Source organism: Globicephala melas, chromosome 8 (assembly GCF_963455315.2).
Source record: "Globicephala melas chromosome 8, mGloMel1.2, whole genome shotgun sequence".
NCBI classification, from domain to species: Eukaryota; Metazoa; Chordata; class Mammalia; order Artiodactyla; family Delphinidae; genus Globicephala; species Globicephala melas.
This window is the reverse complement of record NC_083321.1, coordinates 54,772,983-54,785,198: the sequence shown is the minus strand read 5'-3', so window position 1 is coordinate 54,785,198 and position 12,216 is coordinate 54,772,983. Positions and strand designations below refer to the sequence as shown.

Genomic DNA, 12,216 nt, shown 5'->3' with positions numbered 1-12,216 from the left:
ATAATAATAGTACTTACCTCTCTGTCATAGGGTTATTGTAAGGATTATTGAATTATTATATGTAAAGCCCTTAAAATACTGCCTGACACATTAAGAGTAAACACTTGACAAATGTTAGCTCATTTTAATTGTATAAATAGTATTTTTACTCATATATATATATAAATTTTTTTTTATTTTTGGCTGTGTTGGGTCCTTGTTGCTGTGCACGGGCTTTCTTTTTGCAGCGAGCAGGGGCTACTCTTCGTTGCGGTGCACGGGCTTCTCATTGCAGTGGCTTCTCTTTGTTGCAGAGCACGGGCTCTAGAGCACAGGCTCAGTAGTTGTGGCGCACGGGTGTAGTTGCTCCACGACATGTGGGACCTTCCCGGACCAGGGCTCGAACCTGTGTCCCCTACACTGGCTGGCGGATTCTTAACCACTGTGCCACCAGGGAATCCCTACCCTTATATTTTTAATAAACAGATTGACCTTATATTTTTCAGCATTAAAAAATAGAATTTATGATCATCTCTATCAAGACCATATCTAATCAAAATGAAAGTTTTAGTGTATTTTTATTTGATTGTTTCATGCTGTTAAATAATTTAGAATTTAGTTTCAGATTGTTCTTTCTTTTTTTTTTTTTTTTTTTTGGTGGTACGCGGGCCTCTCACTGCTGCGGCCCCTCCCGCCGTGGAGCACAGGCCCCGGACGCGCAGGCCCAGCGGCCATGGCTCATGGGCCCAGCCGCTCCACGGCATGCGGGATCCTCCCGGACTGGGGCGCAAACCTGTGTCCCCTGCATCGGCAGGCGGACTCTCAACCACTGCGCCACCAGGGAAGCCCTCAGATTGTTCTTTTTTTAAATTGAAGTATAGTTGGTATACAATATTAGTTTCAGGTGTACACCATAATGATTCAGTATTTTTACAGATTATACTCCATTAAAAGTTATTATAAGATAATGGCTATAATTCCCTGTGCTGTACAATATATTGGATTATGGTTTTTAACGTATCTCTTATTTTAAGATTTCTTTCTTAAAATAGCATTACTCTTTATAAGTACATTATCAAAATAATTTAGCTCCAGCTTACCCACCACTGTTCTTTTTGTATCACAATTGTCTTTTAAAATTCCTTGTTCTAATTCACCATTTATATGACTGGAACACATTCGCTAGTATTGTTTTTCAGAGTAAGTATATAAGTAGTATACTCATTGAGACTTCGCGTATCTAAAACTGCCTTTCTTTTGCTCTCATACATAATTGGAATTCTTTCAGAACTCTGTTAATATTGCTATGTTACCTTTTAGTATTTAATGTTACAGTTAGGATGTCTGATGTCTGTCTGGTTCTCTTTCCTTTGTAGTTAGCTTATTTTTCATGGCTCAAAGCTGTAAACTTTTCTTTTTCTTTTTAGAATTCAGAAATTTCATCAGGATATGTCTAGTTATGTGTTTCCTTTCATTATTCTTACTGACTTTTAATGGGACTTCGAAGTCTCAGCTCTGTTTTATCTCAGGGATTTTTCCCCTCTATTATTTCTTTAATTACTACTTCTTCCATCCACTCCAGTCTGCCATACTAGATATTGTATCTTCTGGATCTATTTTCCCTATATCTTATCTTTTCTCTCACAATTTCAGTTTCTTTTTCTATTTTATATTCTGAGTAAATTCCTCAACGTACTCTTTTAATTTACCATTTCAGTTTTCATCATTTTTCATTCTAGTGTTCTTCAATTGTTGAGTTGATTTCATTATTATTATTTCCAAGTGTGCTTTCTTCTGTGTACCTTTTTTGTAGCAGTTTTTCTCACTTTATCAATGCGATATCCTTTCAAATCTCCTCTTAAATCTTAATCAGGTTGTTTATTAGAATTTTAAAAAAAGCTTTCTGTGCTTTCTTCCCTTGACATTACCTCACTGAGTTCTGCTTGGTCTCCTTTACAGCTCCTTATCATCCTTATAACATCTAATAATTTTTCATTGTCTTTGAATACTTACAAGTGAAAGTTTAGACTAGTTTAAATTGGTAACTGATATAGGCTTCCCCAACAGTTATAGGTCAATGTTTGGTTTCCCCTAGTGGGCCTCACTCTTACATTGAAAGCGGGGGTTCTTAGTGCTAGAGGCCTACTTCATGTACGTACCACGTAGGTGAGGCTACCTACTCTGCTTGGGGGTTGGGGAAGAGTTCCCAAATCTTTTTGTATTTTACTGTTTGGAAATTCTCCAAGTTGGTTGTACGTGAGCAAGCCAAAAAAGGTGCTACTTGGCCAAATTGCTTTCATTTCAGTCTGCTTAGCTGGAGTTCTCCCTTCCAGCGCTCTCATCCTAGGTGGTCTTTGGTTGGTTAACCTCACCAGCAAATTTCAGTTCCACTTCTAGTAGTTTGTCAGAGTTAAGAAAGTTTCAAGTGCTACCTGCTTTTTAGGAAAATAATTCAAATTAATGTTGGTTGTAGAGTACATTTGCATCTGCCATTTATCATTTATCCATTCAACAAATATTTATTGCATAGCTGCTTGTGTCAGGAAATACATGATGAATGATACAAAGTCCCTACTCTCATGGAGCTTACGGTTTAGTAGAAAAACTTGACTCGGTTATTAAGAACCTTGATACCATTCTCTTACATGTTTTTTTATTTTTTTTTTCTCTTACATGTTTTTATATAAGGAAAGAGTATTTGTTTTTTCTTCACTGGAACTTTACTCCTTCAATTAATAATATATTAATGCAAATGAGTGGAACATTCCCTGCAGAAATTATAATAAATAAAATGCACAAAGATCAAAGGAAAAATCTGTTGTGTGATTAGTAAGTTATATTGGCCTGGCATGTTGCCTGGCTTATCTAGGTATACATTTAAGTTTTTACAGAAATGAAATACTCTAAGTACTACTTGACCAAAGAAGCCAGGATAGAGAAGAAAGCATATAGTCTGTGTCTGTGTGCAAAGTAGTAACAAAACTTTTTCCCCTTCTGCATGAAAATTTGACCTTTGGTTTCCAGATCTATTCCCTGGTAAGCTGATGGCATCAACTCTATTACTAGGTGACACTGCTATGGTAAAAATGATCTCTGAGAAAATTACATGTACACTAGAAGGAACTATCAGTGAACTATAATTACCTAATGCAGGCACCATAGCTTTGGGCTTCATTGAATGCAGTGATTCTTGTAACTGAGCATATCCCTGTGGGGACCCTGGAAGGTATGCCTTTGGATTACTTCAAGAGATATTAGGACCTATGGAGCATGAGGCTTCTAAGTGAAGATAGTCTCCACATTCACCTGATGTAGATCTCATCTCCTTGAACCTGAGCTGTCAGTGGCAAGGTCAGAGCTCCCAGACAGCTATGTAGATGGTTGAATGGGCTGCTGCCAAGGGCTCCTGCAGAGGAGGAATATGACATTGCACTGCCTGTAAGCTGTGCTTCTGTCCTATATCCTTACTGAATCTGGTGCCAAGTGTGGCCTGTGATGGTCTTTGATTTTGAATGTACATTGAGCCTAATGGGCACTGCAGTGTTTTAATTAGGTCTTGGGATCCTGGCAAATATTTCCCCCTAGGTCCATTAGGAGTCCTCTGTTTCTCTTACGGATAATTTTTATAGTATAATATGCTCATCGTCTTTTCTTGTGGGCTCAGGTTTCTGGAACTTTGGTCTTTACTCCTCAGTTCTCAGATTTCACAAGCAAATTACATGGGTTTTTGTTTGTTTTGTTGTTTTTTCTTTTCTACAGAGTTGACCCCTTATTTGGGATGTGTGAAAAATTTTTACAGGAAGTGGACTTTTTTCAGAGGTAAGTATTTCATCACCTTCTAGCTTATTAAATCTTGGTTATGTAAAGATCGTACTTACAGGGAAACAAGAGCAATCACAAGCCAGAATCTTTGGTTTAGCCCATGTAGCCAAGCTATTATGATACATGCAGTGTGCCCTAATTTGTATACAGGTGGCTCTCAGTATCCATGGGTTCTGCATTCATGGATATGGAGGGTTCGACTGTATTATTCCATTTTATATAAAGGACTTGAGCATCCGTGGATTTTGGTATTTGCAAGGGGTCCTGGAACCAATCCACCACAGATACTGAGAGATAACTGTATTTTCTTTACTGGTATATAAACTTCTTAGGTTAGCTAAACATACAACATAATAATAAAAACATTAGGAATGTTTTTGATTCAGCACTCAGCTGGGCCAGAAAAAGACAAATATTATGTGAGAAAACTCAAACTCTTGTTGAAAAATCACAACTTGTCTATTTTTCTTCACCATGGTTCTTAAACTTGCATATTTCTGTCTAATCTACAAAAATTGTTCCATCATTCTATAGGTAGCTTTTATTTTGTAGCATAGATACGTTTTCTCAGGATTCATTATGAAGTAAATCAGCTAAAACATATGTAGTCAATGAGTGGAAGGCTTGGTGAAACAGTGGGGGTCGAGGTAGTGACCTTGACTGTGACCTGTGGTATGCTGGCGATACAATACTGGGAAGAAGGCATTTATAGGATTTTAAAATCTAATATTTATTAAGTCTAATATTTCATTTTTTCACTCCTTGCTTCTACCCCCATGAACTTTACCAAACCTGGCTCTACAGGTTTGTATGACTCTACACTTTTCAGGCTTTTTTCATTTGGGTGATGATGGCTTCCTATAGGGCTGAGTTGCAATACTACTCTTCACCAATAGGAGCTGCTCTCTAGTAAATGATACAATCTAGCTTGACTCTTTAGATCCTGACTTCAAATCTCTACGAAGTCCATGCCTTACTTTTGGTTTTAGATTTTTTTTTTTAATTGAAGTATAGTTGGTTTACAATGTTGTATATGTTTCTGGTGTACAGCAAACTGATTTAGTTCGACATGGTTTTAGATTCTTTAAGGTGGAGAGTCTTGTTTTTGCACAGTTGGGTTGGAGAGATTTTTGGAAAGATGACAGCTCTGATTTGCCACAGATGAGGATCTGTTGTTAAGGGCTGCACATTCTTTCTTAATTCAGCCTCTGAGTCCCTATACTGATATCACCCCTCAGTGAAATGTTTTTTGACTATCTCCTTCTACAAAGCAGAGTACTGTGGAATCATTCAGAGCTGGGAGTAAGTTACTTAACTTTTTTTAAGCCTCAGTACAACATTATCCTCTCTGAATCTCAATGTTCCTATCAGTGATGCTCCATTAAGACAGGCTTTTTCTTCTCTTTTGCTCAGTATAATATCCCCAGTGTCTAGAATAGTACTTGGTAAGACCTAAAGACATACTTGTTATATTAATTAATGAATCTGTAATATGACAATAATAATTCTAACAATGCACAGGACTACTGGGAGGATTAAATAAGATAGTGTAAAACACTTAAGAGCATGCCTGGCATATATAGGTATTTAATAAGCAAGGCTATTATGATGGTCATGTCACTACAGCATAATTACATAGGTGCATGGCTTTCCTCGGTAACCATGAACTCCTCCAGTTCATCACTTTTCCTACCTCAGGGCTTGGCAGAAGTTTGGGGCTCAGCCTGTGGTGAATGAATGCATAGTTGCTTCTGTTTGTTCCTTCAGGTGTTTCATCGCTGATTTGCCCCACCTGCAGGACAGCTTTGTGGACAAACTTCTTGACCTCATGCCCCGACTTATGACATCCAAACCTGCAGAAGTGGTCAAAATTCTACATACCATGCTGCGGCAGAGTACCTTCCTACACCTCCCCCTTCCAGAGCAGGTCAGTGTCTGTGTCATATCCCTTCAGGCGAAATCCATCCAGAGAGCATCCAAAACTGCTCATCTTGGTGATCTTCTTTGAGCAGTGGAGGAGCTGGGTTAGGGCCTTTCCTCTGATTGACTAACATGTGTCCACCCATTAGATAAGGAGACAGAAAGGCAAGGATCATGTTTTGTTACCCAGAGATGACCTGGCTTTAGAATCATATTTTCTTCTTGCTTACAGATCCACAAAGCCTCAGCCACCATTATTGAGCCAGCGGGCGAGTCAGACAACCCTTTGCGGTTTACCTCTGGGTTGGTGGTGGCCCTGGATGTCGATGCAACCCTGGAACATGTTCAGGATCCTCAGAGCACTGTGAAGGTCCAGGTCTGTCAGGTTTTGGTTCCCATGGAGCTTCTAAACTGACTTTGTGTTGGAACTTTTAACTTTAGCACCCCTGTAATCTCTACCTGAGGGACAGAAACTGGGGAGAGAGAAGAGATAAGTTTTTATGGACAAGAGCCTGGGCGTGAATCCCAGCTCTACTGCTGAGTATGGTCTGGAGGAAGTTACTTTAAACTCTGAACCTTAGATTCTGCAACTGACAAATAGGAATAGTTGACATTGAAATGAAGTGATGTGTATAAAGTTCCTGGTCCCCAGTAAGGGTTCACTAAATGACAGGGCCGCTTCTATTCTTATAATGTGAAGTTAAGACTTGGTATTTTCAGGGCTATAAGCAAACTGTAATAAGTCCTTTTCTGGTTGTAGGTGGGTCAGCTTGGTGAATACAGTTTATGGGTGGGAAAAAGTAGTCACTAGGGAGTATTCTTTCCAAGTTAGATAGATGTACTAGAGAGACAGGAGAGATGCAGTATAGGCACTAAGCAATTTAACAGTCAGTAGTTAAGCCCCACTAAGAGTCCTACCCATTTACACCCCCTCCCTCCCTCCCTCCCTCCCTTGCATCCATCCATGCTTACTCTACTGCACATGCTAAGTGCTAGTCAAGCATGTCAGAATTCGTGCCCTGAGGATGCTTAGTTTCAGTGAGAGACAGACAAATGGACAGGCAGTTGTAAAACAGAAGTTCAGTCATCAGTTCCAGCAGGCACAGGATGAATTAAGAATGTTATGACCTCTTATTAAATCCTGATTGCTCACACAACATAGATCTAACTTTGGGAGCCACTTGCAACACTGCCTCCTGAAATGAGACCTAACTTTTTAAATAACCTGACCTACTCTCAAGACTAAGAGACTGGGACTTCCCTGGTGGTGCAGTGGATAAGACTCCACGCTCCCAATGCAGGGGGCCCGCATTTGATCCCTGGTCAGGGAAGTAGATCCCACATGCATGCCACAACTAAGAGTTCACGTGCCTCAACTAGGGAGCCGCTTGCCGCAATCAAGGAGCCCACCTGCCGCAACTAAGTGTTACTGAGTTCAAGCTCGCTCTGCTCACTACACTACAGGCCAGTGAATCAGGAGATGAGGTGTTGAGACAAGGAATACGACTTTATTTGGAAAGCCGGCAGACCAAGAATATGGCAGACTAGTGTCTCTGAAAAACCATCTTATCTGGGTTTGGATGCCAGTTTCTTTTATAGAACATAGAGGGGGAGGAGGTGAGGAAGTAAAGTAAAAAGGCCATAAGTTTTGCAAATGTCCCCTGGAATGGCTAGCCTCAGGGAGGGGATGTGTTAATTTCTTCTTTCTTGGAGCCACCCACAGGTAGACAGGGTCAGGATGCTTCCCCCAACAAAGGCACTTTGGTTTAACATTCAGGCAGAGGGACAGGGTTCCCCGAGGCAGGCCGTTATGTATAGACAGTATCCTTTTAGTGAACAACAGCAGGAAAGCAAAGGTTAAAGTAAAAGAAACAGGTCCAACATGTAGCCAGATTTGGCTCTTCTCTGTTACATAAGGAGCCCACGTACGGCAACTAAGGAGCCCGCGAGCCGCAACTAAGACCCAGCACAACCAACCAACCAACCAACGAAATAAATAAAGAAAATAAAGATTAAAAAAAAAAAAAAAAAAAAAGAAAGACTAAGAGACTGGTTCAGTGAGATAATGGACCGATCTACCGACTTAGCTTCTGGATTGTGAAGCTTCTTAGAAGTTTCAAAGGCAGGAATGAAGGGGAACATAATACACCACCCCAAAATAAGCCTTTTTGGCCTAAGGATTATTTTGGGATGATTATTTTTGAGAGGCTGTAGACTGGAAACAGAGTAGAATTGCCCTTTTGTGAGGGAAATTTACATTTATAAGGGAAATCTCCATTTGTAAGGTATCCCCCTCTCGGTACCAGAAAGGGAAGCAAGACTAAATCTCTAGAAATTCATCAGTGAAAACTATGCCAACTTAAATTTGCATAACACTCGTACCCTTGATTATTGTGTTTTACCTGATAACCTCCCATAACAGGCTCCCTTCCTCTTCAACATCTTTCTTTTGTTTTTAGCTGAATATGGTATTTAAGGTGATGGCTTGGTTAGTCTCAGGGAGTTACTCAGTTTTCCTAGGTCTCTTCCTTATATAGAGGAGACATATTTGTTATTAACTTCTATTTGTTTTTCTCCTGTTAATCTGCCTTTTATTATAGCGGGGTCTCAGCCAAGAACCTAGGAGGGTAGAGGGGAAATTAATTTTTCTCCCCTACAGGGTTATTTCCAGTTTTGGCTACTATAAAAACATTCTGCAATATACTTAAAAAATATATATATATATATACACACACACACACATATATACATATGTGTGTATATATACATATGTGTGTGTGTGTGTGTGTGTGTGTGTGTGTGTATATATATATATAAAAGTTATAAAGAATACTATGGAGAAGCCCTTAATTTGTAGAGTGTGACTAAGGAAGAGAAAGACTTTGTGGAGATACTGTTACATGGATGAGATAAAGGATGATTAAGAGCAAAGGATAGAGGTATTCCAAGCAGAAGGAATATGAATAAAAGTTAGGGATGCAAGCACCTGCAGTAAGTACAGAAAAATAGCCTGGAGCAGGCAGGGTCGGCTTCCTGGAAGAGAGTCAGGATGAATCAGGCCCTGAAGACGGTTAATATTTACCTATGGTGACAGTAGAGGAAAAAAATCTTCTGGCTTCCCAGCAGGAATTATTAGAAATCATGAGACCTACAGAGAACTAACTCTGAGCTGCAGTTTTATTGGACGGCAGTTTTTTGTTTGTTGGTTTGTTTTCCCCTGTCTACCGAAAAAAAATGCACAACGTAGAATTTGAGAGTTATGTTTTTTTTGGCAGACGTTCTTAGATTGCAGGTATAGATTGTCGCAAGCCTGGGAGACAGCATCTCAGATAAATGCTGAGAAAACTGTTCCGAAGAGGAAGGGGGAAACCAGGATATATAGGAGTTTTTGCAACACCACCAGGTAGCCGGAACAAAAGACTACTGTTAATAAAAGAAAACTAGATAGCTCAAGTTAAGGAATTTGGCACTTTTCTACATAAGGGAAGATGCAAGAGTCTGGACTCATTGAAATCATTCCTTTGATATGCACCTCAGCTCTCTGGGGCCAGTATCCTGTGTTTCCTCTTCCCGAGTTTCCTCAAGCTGCACCATTTGGGGTGGCTGCAGTTTGATGACTGCGGTCATTCCTTGTTTCCTTCCTCAGTTCCCTCAGGGCTCACTGCTGGAGGGCGGCTGTGGTTGCTGATGGCCCAAAATCCTTTGTTTACTGATGTGGTGGGCAATGTTTTATTTCTCAGCCCCAAAGTTAGTGGTTCTCCACCCTAGCTGCACTTTAGAGTTATACAGAAAGTGTTAAAAAGTACTGATGCACGGGGCCTCAGCCTACACCAGTTAAATCAGAATCCTGAGAGTAGGGCCCATGACTACCAGTATTTTTTATTTAAGAGCTCATAGGTGATTCTAATGTGCAGCCCGGATTGAGAAGCCCTGTTTCACATTGTCCCTGGAAGAAGTTCGCTGACCAATTGAGCATAAATGAGATTGCAGGTATAGATAATTTTAAGGATCACCTGCTACACTCTACTGAAAGATCACCTTCAGAGTAGTTCTACTACATGCATGGCCAGACTGTTTGGATACCTCTGCAGGCTGGGAGATGAGGAACTCGCTGCTTAGTCATGGGACAGCTCTGACAGTAGGAAAGCATTGTCCAGTTCAGCTACCATGCCCCAACACTTCCAGACAGATGAGATTATGGGGCAGGTGGGCTGAGACATGCCTCCCCAGAGTTTCAAAGTTGAAAGACCTGTGTGGTCCCTACTTTACCCCTATCAGTGTATTCCCATAGCCCAGGACCTATGTGTTTGTAGGATATGCTTCATTTGTTCATTTAGCTCATTTGTACACTGTGCAGTATATAATAATAGGCCCTCTACACAGATAGCTGTGAGGTCCCCCTGGGTGTTGAGGAGAGCTCTTTGGCAGCTTGTAAGATTTGAAGAACTGGCCAGTGATTTGAGCACTGAGCACTGTCTCTGTAGAAGGAGACAGATAAACAGCTTCCTAGCTGCTTATGATCTAGTGGAGAGTTACAGAATTATTCTTAATCCTTGGTAGTTGGTGATGGATCCTGGGCCATGATATGATTTGGAGCCAGAGGAAGGAGAGTCATCCTGATGGGGGTGTCTGAGAAGGCTTTTCACATCAGGATTAATATTTTAACCTATCCATGTACTTAACAGAGGCACTTTATTCCTGTCCCTCATTCACCATGAATTCAGGAAACATTTATCACATACTGCTTTGTACTGGGGAGGGGGTAGAGAGATTTCGACAGTGTTGTCTTCCCCTCCAGGAGCAGTTTTGTATGAAGGGTAGTGTCTTCTTTTCCTCCTGTTTTGGGGTTCACAGCAGATGTCACCAGCAATTCTGTTAAAAGCTCATGGCTCTTCTGCCTCTTTTTCTCATTTCTGTCACCTCTTAGGTCTCATATCCAGATGGCCAAGCTCAGATGATCCACCCTAAGCCGGCAGACTTTCGGAATCCCGGCCCAGGGCGGCACCGGCTTATCACTCAGGTGTACCTCTCCCACACTGCCTGGACAGGTAAGGAGTCAGTGGGCCAAGGCTTTTTTTTTTTTTTTGTAGTTTGAAAAATACGTGATTGAACCAGGCCTGCTGAGGGTTGAACTTGATTTCTTAAGGAGCCTGAAAGCAGTAGAATGGAGTCTCATTGAAAGAACTGTGGGCTGGACACCCGGAGACTATTTTCTTATCCTAACACTGCCACTGACTTGCTGTGTACACTTGGGCAAGCTACTCTCCCTTCTGAATCTGTTTCCTCACCTTTCAAATTAAGATAACAATTCTTTACTACTTAATTCTGAGGACTATTCTGTCTGGAAATTAAAGTTTTATATTTCTTACCAGAAATTTAAAATCACTCTTTTTTGTATATGAACAATACAGTTCATTCCCCCAGAACAAGTAAAATGACAACTGTTCTTGCCTTCCCTTCCCACATGGGCTGGTTTGTGCGATAATGCAAAGTAAGGTGATCTATTCCTATTTTACCCTCCCATACAGCAACTGAGAAGAACCTTGATAATTTGAGAAAACACATGGAGGTTACATAAGTATTTTTCTTTCATTTGTAAAGAATAAAACGAGAGAATACAAGTGCAATGACATTACGCTTCCAAAGCCTGTAAGGCTGCTTTGGAAACTGAAAAAGACTCAGTCTGCAGAACCTAAAATGTGGGAGAGAATTGGCCTCGGTGGTGTTGCCTAAGTCATTGAAGGTGATTCAGAAGCATGGTTGTTACTGGAGAAGGTGTTCAATACCACCAAATCTGGTTTATTTTAGAAATAGCTGGACGCCTTCTGGAATTTTATTTCACTGTATTTTTGAATACATGAGTAACTGTTTATTGCCATTATTAATGGTTTTCCTCTGTCAAGGGTGTTAGGCAGGTATAGATGACTTTATAAAGTTTTCACAAAGAGCAAGTGGTGCTGTTGAGTGTCAGGGCAGCCCCTTCGGGGGTCCAGCGGGCCTGGCAAAATTGAGGGAGCAGATCCAGCAATGCTTGTACAGAGAATCTGCCTCCCTGAGTGTCCCTCAATCCATATCCTTGCTGCCTGGAGTGTTCTGCACTGTTTGCCACAGTGCAAGTCCACAGAAACGTAGAGTTCCTTATTTTAATCTCTTGTGGTGAAGGGATCCTAGATATGGGGAAAGAAATGCTGTGGGACAGCGTTGTTTTACAGGGTTAAGACTGAGGGAAGCAAAACAACATGTTAGAGCTCAGAAGAGCTTGAAAGGTAGGTTTTGAGGGGCATACTGACTTGCCCCTGGTCACACAGCAGGTCATTGCCTGAACCAGGCCTACAATTCGGGCTGTCCTGAGCCTGAAGAATTGTAATTCATCCAGGATCACCTCCTCTGAGAGGTTGCTACCTAGTCACAATTACAAATATCTATTTTAATTCTCGGCTCAGCACTTATTAGTGTCAGATGTTTTCTCGTTTGTTTATTGACTTTCTCTCCAAT

At 40.8% G+C, this 12,216-nt stretch overlaps 1 protein-coding gene across 2 annotated transcripts in view; it reads left to right on the top strand.

Moving 5' to 3' along the window:
• INTS4 (integrator complex subunit 4) overlaps nucleotides 1-12,216 on the top strand; it is a 134,463-nt gene that overhangs the window by 97,667 nt on the left and 24,580 nt on the right. For both annotated transcript variants that reach the window (XM_060303761.2, XM_030835971.3), the window contains 4 exons: nucleotides 3,739-3,798; nucleotides 5,569-5,728; nucleotides 5,954-6,097; nucleotides 10,649-10,769. In XM_060303761.2, the coding sequence (XP_060159744.1) occupies nucleotides 3,739-3,798; nucleotides 5,569-5,728; nucleotides 5,954-6,097; nucleotides 10,649-10,769 (485 nt within the window). The remainder of the gene's footprint in view (nucleotides 1-3,738; nucleotides 3,799-5,568; nucleotides 5,729-5,953; nucleotides 6,098-10,648; nucleotides 10,770-12,216) is intronic.